Source organism: Colius striatus, unplaced genomic scaffold, assembly GCF_028858725.1.
Source record: "Colius striatus isolate bColStr4 unplaced genomic scaffold, bColStr4.1.hap1 scaffold_48, whole genome shotgun sequence".
Taxonomy (NCBI): Eukaryota; Metazoa; Chordata; class Aves; order Coliiformes; family Coliidae; genus Colius; species Colius striatus.
Genome location: NW_026908529.1, coordinates 1,160,731 through 1,181,019, shown reverse-complemented (window position 1 = coordinate 1,181,019; position 20,289 = coordinate 1,160,731). Strand labels below are relative to the sequence as shown.

Sequence of the window (20,289 nt, the reverse complement as noted above, 5' to 3'; positions counted from 1 at the left end):
CCTCAGCTCCAACCTCAACATTCCATGGGGCAACTTGAAGCCATGTCATGTCATTGATTACTTGTTCAGGTAGTTGCAGAGAATGATCATGTCTCCCCTCAGCCTCCTCTTCTCCAGGCTGAACATCCCCAGCTCCCTCAGCCCCTCCCCATCAGACTCGTGCTGGAGACCCATAACCAGCTTTGTTGCCCATCTCTGGATCCTCTCCAGCATCTCAATGTCCTTCTTGCAGTGAGGAGCCCAGAACTGGACACAATATTCGAGGTGAGACCTCACCAGCACCGAGTACAGGGCAACAATCACCTCCTTGGTCCTGCTGGTCACACTTGGGCACGCTGCTGGCTGTCAACCAAAATAACGTTGTGTTCATTCTTCCTCTAAGACAAAACTGTTCTTTTATTCATAGGTCTAAATATCTAAGCCACCTTTCTAATTCTGGTAGAATTGTATGTAATTAAGGTGCAGATGACGACGTAAGTCGGCAGAACTGATGGGATATTAGGTTAGCTAGTTTAATAATCAGATTTAAATAATCAGAACCTTAGTAAATGTACAATCTGCTGTGCAAGAGTAGCTAAGAGGATTAACCATGATAAAAACCCATGGAAAGACTAGAAAACTTGAATTGTAAGTCAGGGATTGTTAGTACAGGATAAGTCTTGCTGTTTAACGTTTTTATGGTAAGGTATAGCAGACACCTTTATGGTGTTTTGGTCTTACAATGTGGGCAATGTTGTGAAAATAGCTACAACTCAAAAAAACCCCTCATCCTAAATGAAACTGTCAGCCTCTTTAACTCTTCTTTATGAGCAATGACACTGGAATCCCATCGGTTTTGTCAGATACCCTTGTCTTGCTGTTTGTGTGCACGGCGACTTTGGTTTTGGTAAACAAATATTTTAACCACATTTCCGTGTTTCACTTGTGTATTGGCATTTTAAATCAATTGAATTACAAAATAAACACTAAATGTAAGCTCTGACTTCCCAACAATCTGTCGGCGTTGGCGTGCTGCCTGTTGATAAACCATACCTTGGTGTGTCCTTTGTGCCTAGTCTCTTTTTAACTGTGTGTAGTCTCTTAGGATGGTAGGAGGTGGTGAGAGAGGTGGATGGGAAACCTTTATACAGCTAAAACATCTCCTGGCCTAGGGAATTGTCATTCCTGTGCTTGGGGGATGTGTAGAGGGGCACAGAGACCGAGCTTATCGGCGTTGTAGAGTACATGTGGGAAACGGAGGTGCTGCAGTTGCTACTGAAAATGTGGTTAGCGACGCCAGAGAGGTGTAGTAAATCTGGAGGAAGCTGTGGTTTAGTTGTAGTAACTCTGCCATTGAGTCTGTGCTTTACACCAGGGGACATTTCAGTACTTGAAAAACGCAGGAAACTGTGTGGGTTGTACATTGTGCTTTTGCACTTCCACCTGTGTGCATGGGACAATCTACACTGGATCAGTTCCATGCTAGATCCCGTGTGCTCACTGTGCTTTTTAGAACGAGTCAGTCGTAGCCTTGTGTTCTGTCTTCACCATTAAACTCACAGAGAGACTCCAGCAGGAGACAGCTCAGCCATCTCTGAAACCAGGCAGGTTTCAGCATGTTTGTCTCTCTTGTGGGAGTAACCAGAGACCTTGACTTGGTGGCACTGATGGATTTTATGGTGGGCCACCCTTCCTATCTTCCACCCCCAAAACTGCCTTACAGCAGCTATTTGGAACAGAACAGGAGGTGGTTTCAGTTGCATGAAGCGATGGGCTTGCCCAAGAGAGGAGTGGCTCAGTGGGAAGGGAAGGGAAGGGAAGGGAAGGGAAGGGAAGGGAAGGGAAGGGAAGGGAAGGGAAGGGAAGGGAAGGGAAGGGAAGGGAAGGGAAGGGAAGGGAAGGGCCTTTGTCCTGGGGAGATCTGCAGGGCTCCAAATGCAGTGTGGGCAGCTGATAGCCAGGGAACACTTGTGAGGAGGGAGCTTGGTGTTTGGCAAGAGAAGATGCTTTTAAATGCATCAACTTCAGAGAGCATCATCATCTGGCTGGGATTCACAGTGGGGTTTCAGGTCACCGAGGCAATGTAAGTGGTAAATTGGCCCAGGACAGCTTTACCTGCCATGACTACAGACTTGTGTGACTTCTTTTGGGGTGTGTTGGTGGGTTTTTTGACTCTGCATAGGACTGATTCAGGGAGCAGCAGTGTAGCAGAAAACATGACACTACCAAGTGAGGTAAACAGTTTTCTTCCCGAGTCAATGTGAGAGTGAGGTAGAGCAGGAGGAACCATGCCTTTGAATTCACTGGACCGAATCCTGAAACTCTTTCTTGTGCCTACCATGACATGAGGAAATACTTAAAATAAGAAATGGGAGAAGAGGCCAGCTTGATTTTCATGCCTGGCATTAAAGCACAGGAGAAGGAAAACTGAGTAGAGAAAATTCCATATATGCAGAGAATGGAATAATAATGTTATGAGAGAGGAGTACTAGTAGGAATAGTAACGTTATAGGTAGTCTCTGCAGCAGGCTGGATCTATATTTAAGCACAAATTATATGATTAATAACATGATATTTTGGTGGCTTCTACAGAGGGATTGGTCTAGATGATCTCTAAAGATCCCTCCCAACCCCTACCATTCTATGATTCTACGACAGCACAAGTCCTTGCAGCATCTCTTGTGTGGTGTAACTGGTACCATTTTGTAGTGCTTGCCCCTGTGTGTGCAGCGTACAACACATTCTGGTTTTGACCTAATGCAGGAAAAGGCACTAGATATAGATCCAGTTCAAGGGATTTTGCTCTGTGTCCTCTTGCTCTCTGCTCTTGATGTATTCAAAGGTTGATGACTCTTGACAGAGCTGTACAAGGGTGTTTTGGAGACAGTTTATTAGGATTGTTGGTGTGCTTGGGCTTCAGGATATGCTTTCCTTCATGTCTGGATTTAATTGTAGGTAATTCTGGAGGAAAAAACTGTTTTCTTACCTTGGGAAATGCAGCATTCTTGTGGCATCTGGCCATTGTACCCAGCAATCAATCAGTCACTAGAGAAAGAAGGGGCAGAAATGAGAGATGCAGAAAATAAGTGATCTAAGCAAAATGCCACTGAATAGCTTCTTTCCTCCTCTAAAGGACTGGATGGCTGTGACAGCAGTTGTTCACAGCCCTGACTGGAAATAGCAAGACTGTTGTGAGGAGGCACTTATGGGCAGCCTGTTGTCTGCTCCCCACACGTTAGTGATAGCAGTGTACTCTCATCAGGAGCTGTAATAAGCCTGAACTCCAAACTGCCATTCTTTCCTAGCGCTTGGTGGGAGTTGTGAGCGCTCTTACAAGGTGCCTTTCTTTGGGGCCACCTTGTCCACTCAGTTTCTATTTGTTGTGGTTTGATTTCTGTTTTCTCTTAGCAAACGCTTTCCAAGAACTTGGGATGGTGGGGTTTTTTTTCCCCACTTAGGTTGTGTTACTGGTGATACTCTCACAAAACAGCGTTGAACCAAGGTGTTGCTCACACCAGAGGTGCCTGAGGCTTTACCTTACGGGCTTCAAATAGCGAGAAGTAATGGGATACTGGAAGTGGCCCTGTCAAGTGAAAAAGGGAAAAAGCTCAAGCCTGAAATCACTGTATTGACTGCTGGTAAAAATAACAGCAAAGCCTCTGACAGCTGAAAGAGAGCGAAAGGAGGAAAAGCACGTTGCCTTCAGGTTTTTCCCTTTGTTCATTGGCGCCGTGCCCACACACCCCATTCAGGGCTCTAGAAATGGTTCACTGACTTGAAACTCTGGCTGCTTTTAATTGTCTGGGGTTTATTTGTTTAAGTAATGTGAGGAAAATACCGAGCTAGGTCTCTCAACATTGAATTGTCAACTCTACAGACATTTTCTGTCGCGGCGCTGCAGACAAGTTAAGGAGGATTCGGGTTTTACATTTGTTTTGCTGGATTCCAAATGCTGCTTTTCCACTGTGGCTTTGAATTGTTGTTGCAACCTCAGAGAATCTATTGAGCTGGCTAACAGCATTTACACAAGAAGTCAGCACCAAATCCGTCTGTAACGCTGGAAAGCTGTTGGTGTGTATTCAAGGAGGGTGCTGTGCGAGTCATTTGGAATGGGGTATTTGCAGCATTTTGTGGTGTTAGAAGTGCTGGGGGAAAAAACATACAAAAAAAGTACCCTGGCATAACAGAATTTGTGAAAGCAAAACTGTTCCATTCCTTTGGCTTTTAAAAATACTAAAAATCACCCGTGTAAAGATAATGTTTTGTTTGTAAACAAAGCTCCTGTTGTCAGAGGTAAAATGGGAAGAAGAAAAACATTTTTGAGCACTAATAATGCCCTGTACAACTCCCTGCACCAGCACAGGCTGGGGGTGACCTGCTGGAGAGCAGCTCTGCAGAGAGAGACCTGGGAGCCCGGATTGATAATAAACTGACCATGAGCCAGCAACGTGCCCTCGTGGGGGAGAAGCCAATGGCATCCTGGGATGCATCAAGAAGAGTGTGGGCAGCAGGTCGAGGGAGGTTCTTATCCCCCTCTGCTCTGCCCTGCTGAGGCCTCATCTGGAGTCCTGTGTCCAGTTCTGGGCTCCTCAGCTCCAGAGGGACAGGGAAGTGCTGGAGAGAGGCCAGCACAGGGCCACCAAGATGATCAGGGGACTGGAGCATCTTTCATATGAGGAGAGGCTGCAGGACCTGGGGCTGTTTAGTCTGGAGAAGAGGAGACTGAGGGGGGATCTCATTAACATTTATAAATATCTAAAGGGTGGGTGTCAGGAGGTTGGGACATCCCTTTTTTCTATAGTATCTAGCAACAGGACAAGGGGTGATGGGATGAAGCTGGAACACAAAAAGTTCCACTTAAACATAAGAACAAACTGTGTCAGTGTTTCCGTGAGGGAGCCCTGGCCCAGGCTGCCCAGGGAGGGTGTGGAGGCTCCTTCCTTGGAGGGCTTCAAGACCCACCTGGACACGTTCTTGTGTGACCTGATCTAGGTGACCCTGCTTCTGCAGGGGGGTTGGACTGGATGATGTCTAAAGGTCCCTTCCAACCTCTACCATTCTGTGATTCTATGGTTGAGATTGCATTTTAAACACTTTCCTTTGAAGCAAAGTAGAAGACATCATGTTTTGTGCCTGTCAAGTGTCAGCCTTTTGTTTTATAAGAGTGAAACTCAGAGAGACTGCAAAGTCTTGCTGAGGCTTAACTGTGTCTTTATTAAGGTGTAATTACGCAAAAAGACAAAAGCACATATGCCATGACTGGTGTTACTGAGAAAGAAAGGTTTGTCTGCTTGAGGTTCCCCTTGTGATTAGCACCCATCTGACTTGTCACCATTGTGGAACATTTAATGTACCTTTGAGTTTGGGACAAAGTACTTGTTCAGTAATTTCGTTTTAACAAGGTTTTCTCTGCTGAAGGACTGAAGAGGTATGGGTGGACCTAGAGATGGACCCACAGGACAGGCAGGATCTGCATTTTCAGTGGAGGAGTGGGGATGTGTTCTTTGGGCGTATTCCCAGCTGGGATGACAAAGATCCTCTTATTGCCACACAGACATTGCAAAGTGGAGGGCTTGCTTGAAGTAATCCTGCTTGCCTGGGTACTTGGTCTCATTGCTCTGTGTAGAATTACCATCCTTCAGTTGTATTAGGGACAAATTTTGCACATTTCCTTTTTCATACGTGATATTTTCACGTAGAAAACCAGCCAGGCTCATGATTGATGGAATAGACACCACACACTTCTGCTTTCATGGTTGTGTCCTCCCACGGACTCTCCCTTGCCTTTTAAATACCACTCAAAGAGAAGTCAGCTGTTTGTCTCATGCTTCACACTGTTGTGTTTGTTAGAAGAGCCACGTCCTAACCAGTGGACAAAACAGCCCTGGTCCTAACCAACAGAGCTGTGTTCTTGCTTGCTTTTTGGCTCAGTCAGAGCAGCATTGGTGGTGGTTGATGTGTTATGAATAGTGGCTGCTGGAGCAGTGAGAAGTCACCTGGTCTGGTACTCGGGGCTTTTGGAAGCAAAGGTGAACATGGTTTCATTAGAATGAATATTCCTGGTGGTTTTATCATTTTGAAGTCAGTCTTTGTGCTGTGGGAAGTGGACTTGGCAGTGTTGTCCATCTTCAGAAAGCCATGGGGGAGTTAAATGGCAGAGGTCCGCGGAGGTAACTCTGCTGTGGAAGTGGGGTCTGGAATCCTGCTTTCCCATTCCAGCTGAGAAACCTGACTCACAGAAAGTCTGGGTTGGAAGGGGTTTTTTGAGATTGCCTGCTCCAGCCTTTTACTGAAAGCAAGGAAGGGCCTTTAGGTTATTCAGTGCCCTGCCAAGCTGAATCTGAGCTATTTCCAGCAAAGGGAGCCACGCTCCTTCTCTGGGTTTAATTCCTCTCATAGTGAGCAACGTCTCCTCGTGTCTGGATAGAGTTTCCCCTGAATCAGCTCAAGCCTGTTGCCTCCTGGCCTGTTCTCTGTGCATCCTTGCGAAGAGACCAGCTCCCTCTTTGTGTGTGAGCTATGAATGCTGTAGCTGTCAGTTCTTGTGCTCCACTGAAACAACGTGAAACACTCACAACATGATTGCAGGGTGCGCATGTCAGGGATTGCCCTCTGGTTTGGATACAATCCCCGGTCGCATTTGTTGGGTGGTAGATGTTACTTAGAGCCAGGAGTGGGATGGCACATCCAGATAAGATTCCCTTGTTGAATGCTGGAAAATGGAGTGAGAGTTGGCCAGGACACATTTTTCTCTTTGCCACGGAGAGTTGTCGAGCAAAGAGAGAAAACATTTCACAGCTGTCCTGCACAAACTGCAAGTGTCTGGCAGTTGACACCCAAACCTAGCTCGTTTAACTCGGCGAGCCTTTTATGTGAGAGCTTGATTCGTCAGGTTTATGCTGGGATGCAGACTTGCTGCTGTATGTAATTTGTGAGGAACTGAGGCATCAGAATCAGTGGTGAGCTGCTGTGAACCTCAGCTTGCCCGAGGCTTTGCTGCTACGGTGTAATATCAGAAGAGTTACCAGTGTGTTTCACTTTCTCTGATGATAACAGTTTCCTTTTCTGTGGTTGAAAATGCAAATTCATAACTAAATCATGCTGACTTGGTAATTTTTGGAGGGTTCTGAACTAGCAGCTCACTAGGGATCTTTGACTTGCCCGTTCTGGTGGGCTTTGTTCTGAGTGCCTTCCTTCTGCTGCTCGTACTCACTGCATCCCTTATTCATTGGTAGAGCAGCACAGCCGTGTCCCAAATACAAGGAATACAAGCTGTGATCATTCTGATCATAAAGGAATGAGCTCTGACATGAACGTTTGCTCTCTTACCATACTGTTAGAAGCTCAGATCCTGGTGGCTGTCAGATGTGGGGGTTTCAGAACATGGCATATTCTCTGCTCCTGACATCTACAGCCTTCACCACAGGACAGGAAAGTGGTGTTTCATTTTTGCTGAGACCGAAAATGGGTTCCTGCTACTTGTTTAGTGTTGAAGAGTGTTTTCAAGGCTGTAATTTGTAGTGTCACCCGCTCTAGTTCACACAGAGGAAGCTGTTACTCAGCCTGTGTGTGTTCTAGGAGCGCAGGCAGGGATAATTTGTCCTGTTGTTTATGAATGTAAATACTGTTTTAAGGCAATGGTAACCGAGAGTGTTTTTCCTATTCACAGAGCAAGCTTTACATGGAAGGATTTAGAAGCCTAAAAGAAGGAGAACCAGTGGAATTTACTTTTAAGAAATCTTCCAAAGGCCTTGAATCAATATGGGTAACAGGCCCTGGAGGGAGCCCCTGCTTAGGAAGTGAAAGACGACCCAAAGGGAAGACAGTACAAAAAAGAAAACCAAAGGAATATAGGTAATTATGTTACTTTGCTATTCCTCCTTCCCCCCACCACCCCTTTTCCCTTTTTTTTTCTTTGCAAGTGATTATTGAAAGTCTGTTTTGATCATGTATCCATTTGTGAAGACAAACCCTCCTGTGTACGGGCTCTTACGTGGAACTCGGGCGTTCGGTTAAACCCCTGAAGCTGTTGTCTACGGGACTACATAAATCATCCCCTCCACTGGTTTTACTACAGAAGCTTTTATTGAATTAGAGGCAGCCTGCAAAGGAATGTAAAACTGATTTGCAAATATTGCTGTTAGAAGAGTGGTCAGGCTGAAAACAGGTGAAGTAACGTCCTGCTTAGGTGGGAGCTGTGCGTGCTAGAGGCTCGTGTGTGCAGGGGGCTTTTAAACTGTGCATCCGTGGTTTTAGACAGAGGAAAGGGTAAGTGGTGCACTCAGGGTTGAGATGTGTGTAATTGATTAATTATGTTTTGATGCCTGATGGGCTGAGGAATGGTAATAATCTTTTACACCTTTCAGGTTAGTCCTGAGAGCTGGGCTTTGTGTACCAATGCAGCAGTCCGGCTTGCACCGCCTGCTCTCTGCCTCTCATGGCTTGAAGAAGTTCTGTGATCCTCTGAAATAGTTTTTTCTTATGTTTAAATGGAACTTTTTGTGTTCCAGCCTCATCCCATCACCCCTTGTCCTATTGCTAGCTACTGTAGAAAAAAGGGATGTCCCAACCTCCTGACACCCACCCTTTAGATATTTATAAATGTTAATGAGATCCCCCCTCAGTCTCCTCTTCTCCAGACTGAACAGCCTCAGGTCCCGCAGCCTTTCCTCATATGAAAGATGTTCTGTACCCTTGATCATCTTGGTGGCCCTGTGCTGGCCTCTCTCCAGCACTTCCCTGTCCCTCTGGAGCTGAGGAGCCCAGAACTGGACACAGGACTCCAGATGAGGCCTCAGTAGATATGGCAGAGTAGAGGAGGAGCAGAACCTCCCTTGACCTGCTGCCCACACTCTTCTTGATGCATCCCAGGCTGCCATTGGCTTCTTGCCCACGAGGGCACGTTGCTGGTTCATGCTTAAGAGCCTCCTACAGCTCCAGCTGAGCCGATGTGGGTAAGGAGATGTGAATAAGGGGAGTGGAATGAGCTGGAAAGGAGAGCCCTGAACTGTTACCAGAATGAGAGAAGCTCATAGAAACCGTTCTTAACAGATGGATGGGACCAAGGCAGATGGGGAAAGTCCTGCCACCCAAGAGCTGGGAAGCAAGGCTGGGCTGGTGGTAACACGTAACTGCAACACAGCGGACACGTCCACTCCTGCACTTGGCCAGCCCCAGGGACCTACTTCAGACAGGTCCTGAACAGCACCAGGGCAAAACAGGGGACAGACCAAGGGAGAGTGCCCAGCTGAGCAGAGGAACAAAGCACAAGTTTGGGCACTCACAGCCTTTGGCACAGAACGGGGTCAGTATGTCACTGTCAAAGGGCCGAACTTTCCAGCTGCTCTCCAAGACAGGTTGTGTTCCCAGCTCTGCTGTTTTCTAAAGAGGAAGCTGGCACAGAAGTACTGCAGAAGTTGCATGGCTTCTACAGTGATTTCCTCAAAGGAACTTACTCAGGGCTGGGATTTCAGAAGGTAAAGCATGAATACCTCCTCCTCCCTCCTGACTCATTTCACCTGGTTTGAGATGCTAAGAATTCTTCTACTTCTGGATTTCATTCCTGCTTTTCCCATTTTCCAAGCACAGGGCATTTTTGTGGCTGTTTGCTTTTTCCTTGCTTCACAGTGATTCTGGTGGATGTTTCATTCCTCCTTCCAGGGGCTTATGGACTGCAGAGACCGCTGTAGCTGTGTTCCCTTCCATGCAAACTGCCGTGTGAAATGAGGTCCCTCTGGCCTACTAACCCCTTTCCAGCAGCACTGTGCATTTAAGGAGAGACTGTAAGAAATAGGGAGGTATAGCTCAGGCATTACTTCAGTATCAACACTTGAGCCACAAAAGACAATTCAGGGATGTGTTAAGTATCTGAGCTGCAGGATGCAGCTTCCTCTCGGATCCTCAACCAACACTGGAGATGATTTGTGCAGAACTGATGCTGTGAGTAATCTGCACACTTAGACAATAGGCTAGAAAGGGGGAGAAATACAAGTCTGAGATGTGCTTTCTTGCATGATGTTATTGGCCACAATAAGCCACAAACCTAGTGGGAACTGCTTGTAATAGGAGCAGCAAAATGTTGCTAGATTTAAGGACAAAGGGGGAAAAAAGGCAAAAGCCAAGAAGCCTGAGAGCTTTGTGCTGCTCCAGTACTCGTGATATCTTTGCTGGAATACAGTCAGTTAGGGACACATATTTGCTCTGTTTTTCAGGCTGACAACTTTTTGGGAAGTTTATCAACAGCTCAGTTTTTTCCAAGAGTGGGACAAAACCAGAGGGCTCAAAAGAGGGGTTAAAAATAGGTAGCTCTTAAAAATAGCTGCTGCTAGATGCTGTGGATTGGAGGCTTGAAAGCTGGCTTGAAGGTGAATCTCTAGGGCAAGGGGTTAATCTTTCCTTTTCTTTGTGCAAACCCATCCAAGTCTAAGTTAGAAGCCTCTGAAAAGTGTTACTGCATGTATTCATTAGACAGCCCTTGTTAAAATCTGCATCATCCACCTGTGTTTAAGAGCTCAGCAGCCTCAGCCCTTCCTGCATACCAAACATACAGTGTGCTTGCAGGACTTGGTCCATCCAGCCTGATGAGAATAGAATCAGATCTCCAAGACCAAGCATTTATTCCACTAAAAGATGAAAGGAAGAGGGCATAAGGGAGGAAAGACAAAACAACTACCACTGAGTCATAGAGTGGTAGGGTTGGAAGGGACCTTTAGAGATCATCCAGTCCAGCCCCCCTGCAGAAGCAGGTTCACCTAGATCAGGTCACACAGGAACGTGTTCAGGTGGGTTTGGAAACCTCCAGAGAGGAGCCTCCACACTGTCCCTGGGCAGCCTGGGCCAGGGCTCCCTCATCTCAGCACTGAAACAGTTTTTCCTGTGTGTATAGCACCCAGTCTGTATGGACCATACAGTGTTTGGCATGATGTCATCTCCAGCCTAGGGTGGAGATAACCTTCAGTCTTCTGGAAGTGACAGGTGAAGAGCTGCGCTAGAATAGTGCCCCAGAGTGAGAGCACAAGTGGGGAAGCCTCGCCTGTCTGCAGCAGACTCTCTCCCCAGGTCCAGCACACAGCATTAGGAGTTACTTTCCTCAAGAGAGAATAGATTTGTCTTCCTGCCTGTTTCCATAGCTCCAACAGTCAGGAGCCAGACTGCAGGGCCCAGAGATCAGCACTTGAATGCTGGAGCAAGGGACTATCTTTCAGAAGACCCGGAGGAAATCCCATGCCAAAGCTTCAATGCAGAGAACACTGTTTAGTTTTCAAATCTACCAAATCCACCACATGGTCACTTGAAATAAAGACTCCTCCTTCCCATCAGAGGTGCCTTCCAAAGGAGCTCTTCACATGCTTTGGGTGAAGGCAGGTTTCTGTGCTGAAACAAGACCAAGCAACAGCCAAGCCTAATTTTCTTTGCTGCGAGCTTGTGTTAAGAACAGAGTAGAGCCTGAATAAAGTTGTCCTTGTTTTCTGTCTGCATGCCTGTACACATTTTTCACAGTGTTTATAATAAGGAATCCAAATTCAGTGCTAGAGTGAGTAGATGCCATTCTGAAAACGTGCAAGGAACAGATGAAGGGAGTAGGAAGGTGTCGTTTGTGCGCAGCCTCATGTAGAGTAAAACAGTCCCTGCGCAGCAGATGGGTTTCTTAAGCACATACACTGGGTTTGGAGTGCGGAATGTTTCCTTTAATCAGATGTCTCCTCAGGCCTCGTGTTTTTGGAGTATTTCACCCTCTGTCGTCGAGAGAGGAGCCTTCTCTCACTTACAATGAAGCACCGGCATATATATTGAGGCCCTTGCTGTGGTGAGGTGTGGTGTAGTGGTACACGAAGCGATGGCACTGGAGCCTTGTCTCCAGTAACGATTCACCATATCTGAAGGGATTTAGAAGCACGAAGGAACTGAGAACTTTGGTCAGTTTGACAGAGGTGATAAAAAACTTCAGTGGCATGTATGTTAAAAGCATTTCTGTCTCTGCAGGACTACCTGATCCGACTGGCATCTGCCACCTTAGTGAACGTTTCCCTTGCTGGTTAGTTTCTTGCCACTATGCTAATACACTGCTTTCAAGTGGGCAAGAATAAACAGAAAAGTACATACATTTTCAGGGCCCAGCTCAGTGAAGCCTGTGCTTTGAAAGGGGTAGGGAGAGGGCATTATTTCAAAAGGTTTCTTAGATTGGTGCTGACCCTGACTGCAGGCTGTGCTGCTTTATGCTTACCTGACTCGCTCCAGCTCTCAGTGAACTGGAAACAAAACTACTTGTAGGATGAACTGTTAAAAAGATGCAGTCTGGGCTGTGTTTTACTACAAACAATACCCAGTGTAAATAACTAAACCCCAGACCTCTCTTATTTTAGGAAAACAGTTGCATTTCGTTACTTTCCCTTGATATGTTGCTCTCCAGCCTCACCTAACAAATATCCTCAAAGCACATGCTAAATATGTAACACCAAGGAAAGATTATAGTGGCGATGCCAGGGGGTGGAACAATTGTTACACGTCTTGGCCTGTTGAGAAAGACCCCAACAACTTGAAAGTGGGAGAAAACTGAATTACAACATAGCTGCTAAATCAGGTATTCCCACAGCGTTGCCTCTCTGATTTATCGCTGTTGATGCATGTGAAGCTCTTCAGAAGGAATAAAAGTTCTGGAGCCCTTTAACTTCAAATGAGTAAAGTCTGTACAGTAATATCATTCCAGCTGTTTCTTTTATTAGCTGCGGCTTCATGTTTCTGTCCTTGACACTTGAAGATCAAACCTACTGAAATATGAATCATTGGAAAATGTGAGTTTACTTCAGCGTCTCATTTTGTCAAGAAGCTCATTATGTAAGAGGAATGTGTCATGGAGGTAGTCATCCCCGTGGTGGGGGTGCAGGCATGCTACTGCTCTTCCCACCGTGCACACCCCCCTGAATACACCTACGGGCTGCTGTTGATGCAGGTAATAAGACATAGGCTATGTCTTGAAAGAAATCGTGGGTTTAAGAGCTTATTTGCCTCAGGAAAGGTAGGTTTATTTGGGGGGGGGGAGGGAAGCACCAGTTTAAGTCAGCCCTGCACAACAGTGGCACAGCCTCCATCCAGACGTAGCAGGGCTGAGTGGGACTTTGCAGTCGTTTCCTCTGGTTCTGGGAAGCTGTTCAGAGAAGAGACGGTGAAGCTGAAATAGAAATGCTCCTGTGATGTCCCTGATCCCACTGGCAGAGTCACAGGAAGGACAACGGATAGAGAGAAGATTAGGATGGAGCAGGAATACAGAAAAACACAAACAGAGGGGAAATTAAGGAGAGGGAAGGGAGGGACTTGGGGAGGGGAGAACAGAGCACTGAAAATGGTGTCAATAGGAGAACCACCTGGTTTTCCCCAGGCTCCAAAGGATCACCTCAGAAGCTGTTAGTTAAGGCAGTCTTCAAGGAGGGAAGAAAAGCCTGAATCCCCCCAGGGCACAAACAGGGGTCGAAACACAGTTTCCTCTGCTTTGGCTGCAGGGCAAGAGCTAATGCAGGAGGAGCTGAAGAGGTGGGATGTCAGCTCCTGCCTGACAGCCCTGGGAAGGCTGGGGATCAGCCAGTGGATCTGGGGTGGTTGGTCTGAAATGGGGCTTTCTGCAGGAGTGAGCTTACTGTGTGTTCCTTGTTTACTGGGAGACACACGTGATACATCTGGAGTTTGTTTTGCAGAACAGCCACATGCTCCCAAATGTAACAGTTGCTCAGTTTGAGCTTTGCCCTAAACGTATCAGATCCTATAAAACACTACAGTGCTCTGTGGACTTTACTGTTTCAAACTGGGCACCTAGAATAAGGCTCCTCTGGAAGATTATTTTGACTTTTGGTTTATTTTCCTGCTGCTCTAGAGTCTTGTGCATTTCATTGGGGCCAGTGAAACCACACCATTTCATAGAGCCCGTGCAAAGTAATGAACGTGGGCCATGCATGACAAGATTGTAGTGAGAGCCTCAAAGTCAGTACTGCTGTGTTGTGCTCGGGGTTTAGCTGGGGGCCCGAGCACTGAATTGAGTAAGTTGAAGAAATATACAATAACTGTCTTCTATTCTGTGCAGCAAGAGATAAAATGCCATAGAGGAGAACTCATGTGTTGGTTCACAGGCTGTTACTACAGTGCAGACTATTTCCTTGTCTTTTGAGTGCTGAGTTTGTAAGTAATGAGTAGAAATTAGCCTGAAACCTCCTCCTACAAGCAGCTGGGCTTGGGGATTTGGACATGTTTGTCCTTTAAGCTGTGCTGGGACACTGTAAGATGAGGATGAAGAGACTGATTTCACAGGAGAAGTTGCACATACGTGTGCAAGAGAGAACAAAGGTGGTCACGGCCAAGCTGGAGAAACAGGGAGCCGAGGCCAGCGTCACTGATGGAGCAGAGGGACCTGGGTTTGCTCAGTAACAGACCAGGGGAACAGGTGAAGAGGAAGGAGTTGTGAAGGGTCACTATGAAATATGGGAGTGAGCCAAACAATTTCTTTCCTTTGATCTCCATTCATTTATAACCATGTTGGTGTTGAGTCTCCTGGCACTAGTGTTTTTACAATGAATAGCTGAAAGGACAAAACCAGGTCTAAATTGTGCTGGTCTTGTGCTGAATAGCTTTCTGTAGCCTAGAAGTTACTTGGAGTTTTTACTCTTTTAGCTGTTGGACATTTTAAATGCGAAGCATGCAATTTACTTCAGACAGCTCTGAAAACAATAGCAAACTACAGACTGCTCTTATTCCATTGTCTGCAGGGAAGGTTACAACAGCCTTTGCATCAGCCAGAATGCTTTTATTTCTTTAGTGAGAAATGCCTTATCTTTTGACAGACAAGAAAAGCTGAGATGGTTCAGTGTTTCAGATTCAGTTCCAGATTTGCTGATGTTTAAAATTAGCACCTCTGCATTTTTGCTGTGCTGAACTGATGATGTGAAACAACACAATAGAGTGTTTCAGTCTGTGCATCCTGAGATGAGTTGTTCTGTAGTTACCCAGTGTTACTTCTTCCATTAACAGGAGGGAATCCTCCCTAGTTGGCAACAGGATTAGAAACTGTGTGTAGCTCAGATGTAAGCCTGGCTCTTTACCTTTTTAAAGGTTTCGTTTTCTTTATACCCCTTTTCCCAAGTTGTTTGTTGTGAAACGTTCCAGTGAGTGTATGAGAAACGTTTAATTTCCTGCTGATGGGGCGTATCTTTCCATGCAGTTGTGCTTTGACTTATTTTTGGGGAACCCTGGTTTGCTGCTCACATCGTAACATGCCTACATCTCCTTTTAATAATCACTTCAAGTGTGCTGAGCACTTCAGTTTCCTAAGTCAAAAAAAGAGACTCCACAGAGCGTTCTAACTTGCTTTGTTAAACAGTTCAACGCGACTTTATGTTGTTAACTGTGGGGGTATTGTTACTCCACTTTTAGGATGTTTGTACTTACATACATTGTGCACATTTTACTTGGAGCTCAGAAGTTATTCTCTCTAACATTTTGTTCTTGTTGTTTCTCTGTATTTCTAACTCACTTTTACAATCTATACATTTCATTTATGCTTTAGAAAAGAAACATCTGGTAGGTTTTTTTAACGAGAGCTTAGTGTTCATTGATCAGACAAGCAGCAAGGAATCTGCTGTATGGCTGATGATGGCAGGAAAACGAGGTGGTAGTCTCACTAACAATCAGTAAAGTCTGTATAAACTGGTGCTGCCTCATTTTCCAGGTTAGCTGAGCTCAGACTTGCACGCTTACAGGAAAACAAAAATGGTGTTTAAAAATGCCTGACTTGGGAAAAATACTCTTTTGAGACATAGAGATTAGAAACATTTAAAACACTCACACGTCTGCGGTTAAAGATGCTCACTCTTCATCCTCTCATGTCTAGAGCTTTCCTGTTTTAGCTTTGAGGTTCGGTCATCGTGTCGATGCCACTGGTTTTAGTCAGTTTTGTGTCCTGCAGAAATCAATTCATATTGTTCAGATACAACCTTCTAAGAATATTTCTGAAAGTAACACATCAACAAGTTTCTATTTTACACAGCCTGTGGAGCTGGATTTTGGAATTTGCTTTTTTAGTCGTTCTTTTGTGGAAGAGAAATCTTTCAGGCATGAATTGATAGTCCAGATCTTTTCAGGTCTGTCTGTGCTAACCTATGACCTCTGTTCTTAGGAGGTCAACATCTGAGGGCAGGAGATTAAGGCAGTTAAAAGATTGGAATGGGAACTGGAATGGAAAAATTAGCCAGCACATTTTGGGTGGAAAACATCAAAGTCATCAAACAATTTGCTTATTTTAAACTCGGTTTAAGGGTAACAAGCTAATTGTTCTGTGTTTGTTGACGCAAGCAATTTATATTACTTGAGGACATTAACACAGACGAATTTTCTTGGTGTTGGAGGATCACGATGCCTGTTCAGCATAAATACACTCTGTGCTTTGTATACTAGATGCATTTGTGCAACCGTTTTCAGCGCAGTAATGTAGGATCTGATAGTACAGTCTGTATGCGCTTAATTCACTCTGTTTCTCCCACAACACTTTCTGTTGCTTTTTGTAACCCGAATCTTGCTTGTGATCTTCTGGGGACCCTTTGCTCTCACTGGAGAATACAGGTTCCACTGGAAAAACCACACAAAGCTCCAAAGTGCAACGTGACATAGAAATGGAACCAGGTCACTTGAAGTACATTATCACAGTTATCAGGGAATGGCAAGGTTTGTTTTTCTGCTGCTTACTAATTTATGGGGAATGTGTGCTACATTTAATTAATGCTTTCCATAAGGATTATAAAGGTCTGACAGGAAATGACTGTGTGCAAGTTTTGCAATACTGGCAGATGCCATTGGGCTATTGTTATTCGTCGTTGGCCTACTTAAAGTCAAGATGACTAGTGTCTTGCTAATATTGAAGATGCTGATGGTTAGATTTGAAGAGGGAGATGCTGAAGCATCATTTGCTATAGTGGATTTGCAAATGTCAATGTCCATTTTGCAGTCTGTTTGAGAACAATGCATGTTTTATCAATAGCATCGCTTTGGAAGGTAGATTCTGTGGGTAGATTCTGGACTAGACATCTTGATTTTCTACAGACTGGCAGCAACCACTGAACAATGGGTGAAACAGTGCCCTGTTCCTTTCCAGGAATCTTGAGCATTTGAAGTGTTTTGCCATTGGGCTTGAGACAGAAGATGGTGCACTGTTTTGTACATGCAGTTAGTTACAGCTACGGTCTGTTTTAATCCTTAGTTGATTCCACCGGGGCTAAATATTTGTGCAACCACTTTTAAGTGCATTGATGGTGAAGAGAAAGCTAGAAAAGAGAAATCATTGTTTCAGTTCTCTCCAGTACCATGTCTATGCTTTCAGTGTGACTTTAATAAAACAAAGAAACAGAAGCCATAGAGAGCTTAGTGCTGAACATCACTGGCATAGAATCACCATGCCAAAGGCATGTAGTTAGTTGTTGGTATCATGGGTTAGAACTAATGTAATCCAAGGACTGGCATTCCTGGTGCGTGTTACATAGCAAGAGGGTTCAATAAGGGATTGCTGGAGGTTTCTTCCAGACTCTAACTGGAAGACTGTTAGACTGGCTAACAAGGCTAAGAGAAGAGTGTTTGTGGACTTCAGCCATGTCTGAGCGCTAGGGAGGAGGCCTGCCTTGCCCGTGTGGGCTGGAGTGGCTCCTGGGCAGCTGTGTCCCATTGAAGACAGCACCCCGAGTAACCACCACTTGCACATTTTCAAGAGAAAACCAACCAACCCTGTGTTATGACTCTTTGCCAGCTCTTGATGTATTTTCTTCTGAATTGAAACCTAAGTGCCGTTAGGAACCGTCTGCAGCACAAGCACTGCAAAAGCTTGTGTCAGACCCTTGCCTTGGCTGAGGCAGAGGCCGGGGCAGGGGACCTGGCCATGGGTGAGAGCCTGGCTCGTGACAGGGCACTGCATCCCTCCACACCATGCTCGGGTTTCCCTGGCTGAAAGCAGCACGTCCATTAGAACACGGTTATATCTGGGGCCAGTATCTCCACTCTGCATGTCTCTTCTTTATGGCCTCGATACAGGTGAAGCCATCCAAGGGTGAATTGAAGCTGCCACAGGGTGAGGAGCAAGGCTGGCGCTGGCAATCGCCTCAGTGTGAGGAGGCTGGTGCTGGTGATTGCCTCAGGATGAGGAGGCTGGTGCTGGTGATCGCCTCAGGATGAGGAGGCTGGTACTGGGATCGCCTCAGGATGAGGAGGCTGGTACTGGAATTGCCTCAGGATGAGGAGGCTGGCGCTGGTGATCGCCTCAGGATGAGGAGGCTGGCGCTGGGATCGCCTCAGGATGAGGAGGCTGGTACTGGGATCGCCTCAGGATGAGGAGGCTGGCGCTGGAATTGCCTCAGGATGAGGAGGCTGGCGCTGGGATCGCCTCAGTGTGAGGAGGCTGCTGATCACCTCAGTGTGAGGAGAGGCCGGCGCTGGCGATCGCCTCAGTGTGAGGAGAGGCCGGCGCTGGGAACCGCCTCAGTGTGAGGAGGCTGCTGATCGCCTCAGTGTGAGGAGAGGCTGGCGCTGGCGATCGCCTCAGTGTGAGGAGAGGCCGGCGCTGGGAACCGCCTCAGTGTGAGGAGGCTGGCGCTGGCGATCGCCTCAGTGTGAGGAGAGGCCGGCGCTGGGATCGCCTCGCCTGCTGCCGTGGCCCCGCGGCTGTGCGGCGCTGGGTGCCTCGCTGCGGCGGGATGGATGCCTGGCTGGCTGTCGCCCTCTGCCGGGGCGGCCCGTGCGGCTGTGAGGGGAGCTGGGATGGCGGCCCCGGGTACGGGCTCCCAGCCGCACGCACCGGGTGGGCTTTTGGCGCCGGGGCGGCAAGGGAGCACCTGCCGAGGGACTGGGAAAGAGATTCTCAAATGTAGCTCGGCCTTCATCAAGAAGGACGCAGGAGCCGCTGCTGTTTCACCAGCAGACACCGTGCCTGCTGGTTCTGAGCCTTCCTGACACAGAAAACCTGAGCTGTCAGCTCCCAGCTCCAGAGGGACAGGGAAGTGCTGGAGAGAGGCCGGCACAGGGCCACCAAGATGATCAGGGGACTGGAGCATCTTTCACACGAGGAAAGGCTGCGGGACCTGGGGCTGTTTAGTCTGGAGAAGAGGAGACTGAGGGGAGATCTCATTAATATTGACAAATATCTCAATGTCAGGAGGTTGGGGCAGCACTTTTTTCTGTTGTATCCACTGACAGGACAAGGGATGATGGGATGAAGCTGGAACACAAACAGTTCCATTGAAACATAAGCAAAAACTGTGTCAGTGCTGAGGTGAGGGAGCCCTGGCCCAGGCTGCCCAGGGAGGGTGTGGAGGCTCCTTCTCTGGAGGTTCCCAAACCCACCTGGACACATTCCTGTGTGACCTGATCTAGGTGGGACCTGCTTTGTCAGGGGGTTGGACTGGATGGTCTCTAAAGGTCCCTTCCAGCACCTACCATGCTGTGATTCTGTGGTGCTGTATTTTATAACCAGTTGCCTGTCTGTCTTTGTTTTCAGATGCTACAACTGCAGTGGCCTCAACCACCACGCTAAAGAATGTAGTCTACCTCCGCAGCCAAGGAAGTGCTATTACTGTCAGAGCATCATGCACATGGTGGCTAACTGCCCCTACAAAACTGTCTCGCAGCAGCCCGCCAGCTCTCAGTGAAGACACGAAGCTGAGCCGCAGCCTTCCACGTCCGCGTTCCCGAGAGAAGGGGGAGGAGCGCACGGCTACTTGTCTCCACCGCACTCTCAGGAAGGCAGGCCGGAGGTCTCGGAGCGCTCGGGCCAGTCACCGCAGGAGGCTTCATCGAGCAAGCTGTCGGCATCGCCCGAGGAACCCAGCAGAAAGGGGCCTTCTGTGCAGAAAAGGAAAAAAACTTAGAAGTATTTGTCGTAACTTTTCGTTTCCTTTATCCTCTCGGGATGTCTACCTCATGCAAGTACAGGGGAAATATTTTTCATTATCAGTAGCTGACCTGGAATTTTAACTACTGTTGAGGAACTGTGAATATATATTTTTTTTCTTTAATAGACAAATCACTCCAAGCAGAGTTTCACGTGAGCAGGGTGCGCTGCGTTCTGCCTCCTCTGTGTGTGTGTGTGTGTGTGAGTGTGCACGCGTGTGTGTGGGTGTGTTACGTATCTAGGAGCGTAATTGTTCTTTCCCCATCAGATCGACTCCCCCAAGACATTACTGTGAAGCAATAGGCACAGTATCCACAAACATTCCCAAACTCCTCCCCAGAACCCTTTTTTTCCAAACGTGTTTGAAAAACGACCAAGAGATCTCACTGGGAAACAAACCCGAT

The 20,289-nt window shown here is 46.9% G+C and overlaps 1 protein-coding gene across 1 annotated transcript in view; it reads left to right on the top strand.

Annotated features, from left to right (window-relative positions):
* Positions 1-19,862, top strand: part of LOC133629507 (protein lin-28 homolog B-like) — a 29,685-nt gene extending 9,823 nt beyond the window's left edge. Inside the window, 1 exon segment of the mRNA XM_062020164.1 lies at positions 19,493-19,862. Within this exon segment, the coding sequence (XP_061876148.1) occupies positions 19,493-19,862 (370 nt within the window).
* Positions 19,863-20,289: the final 427 nt, after the last annotated feature.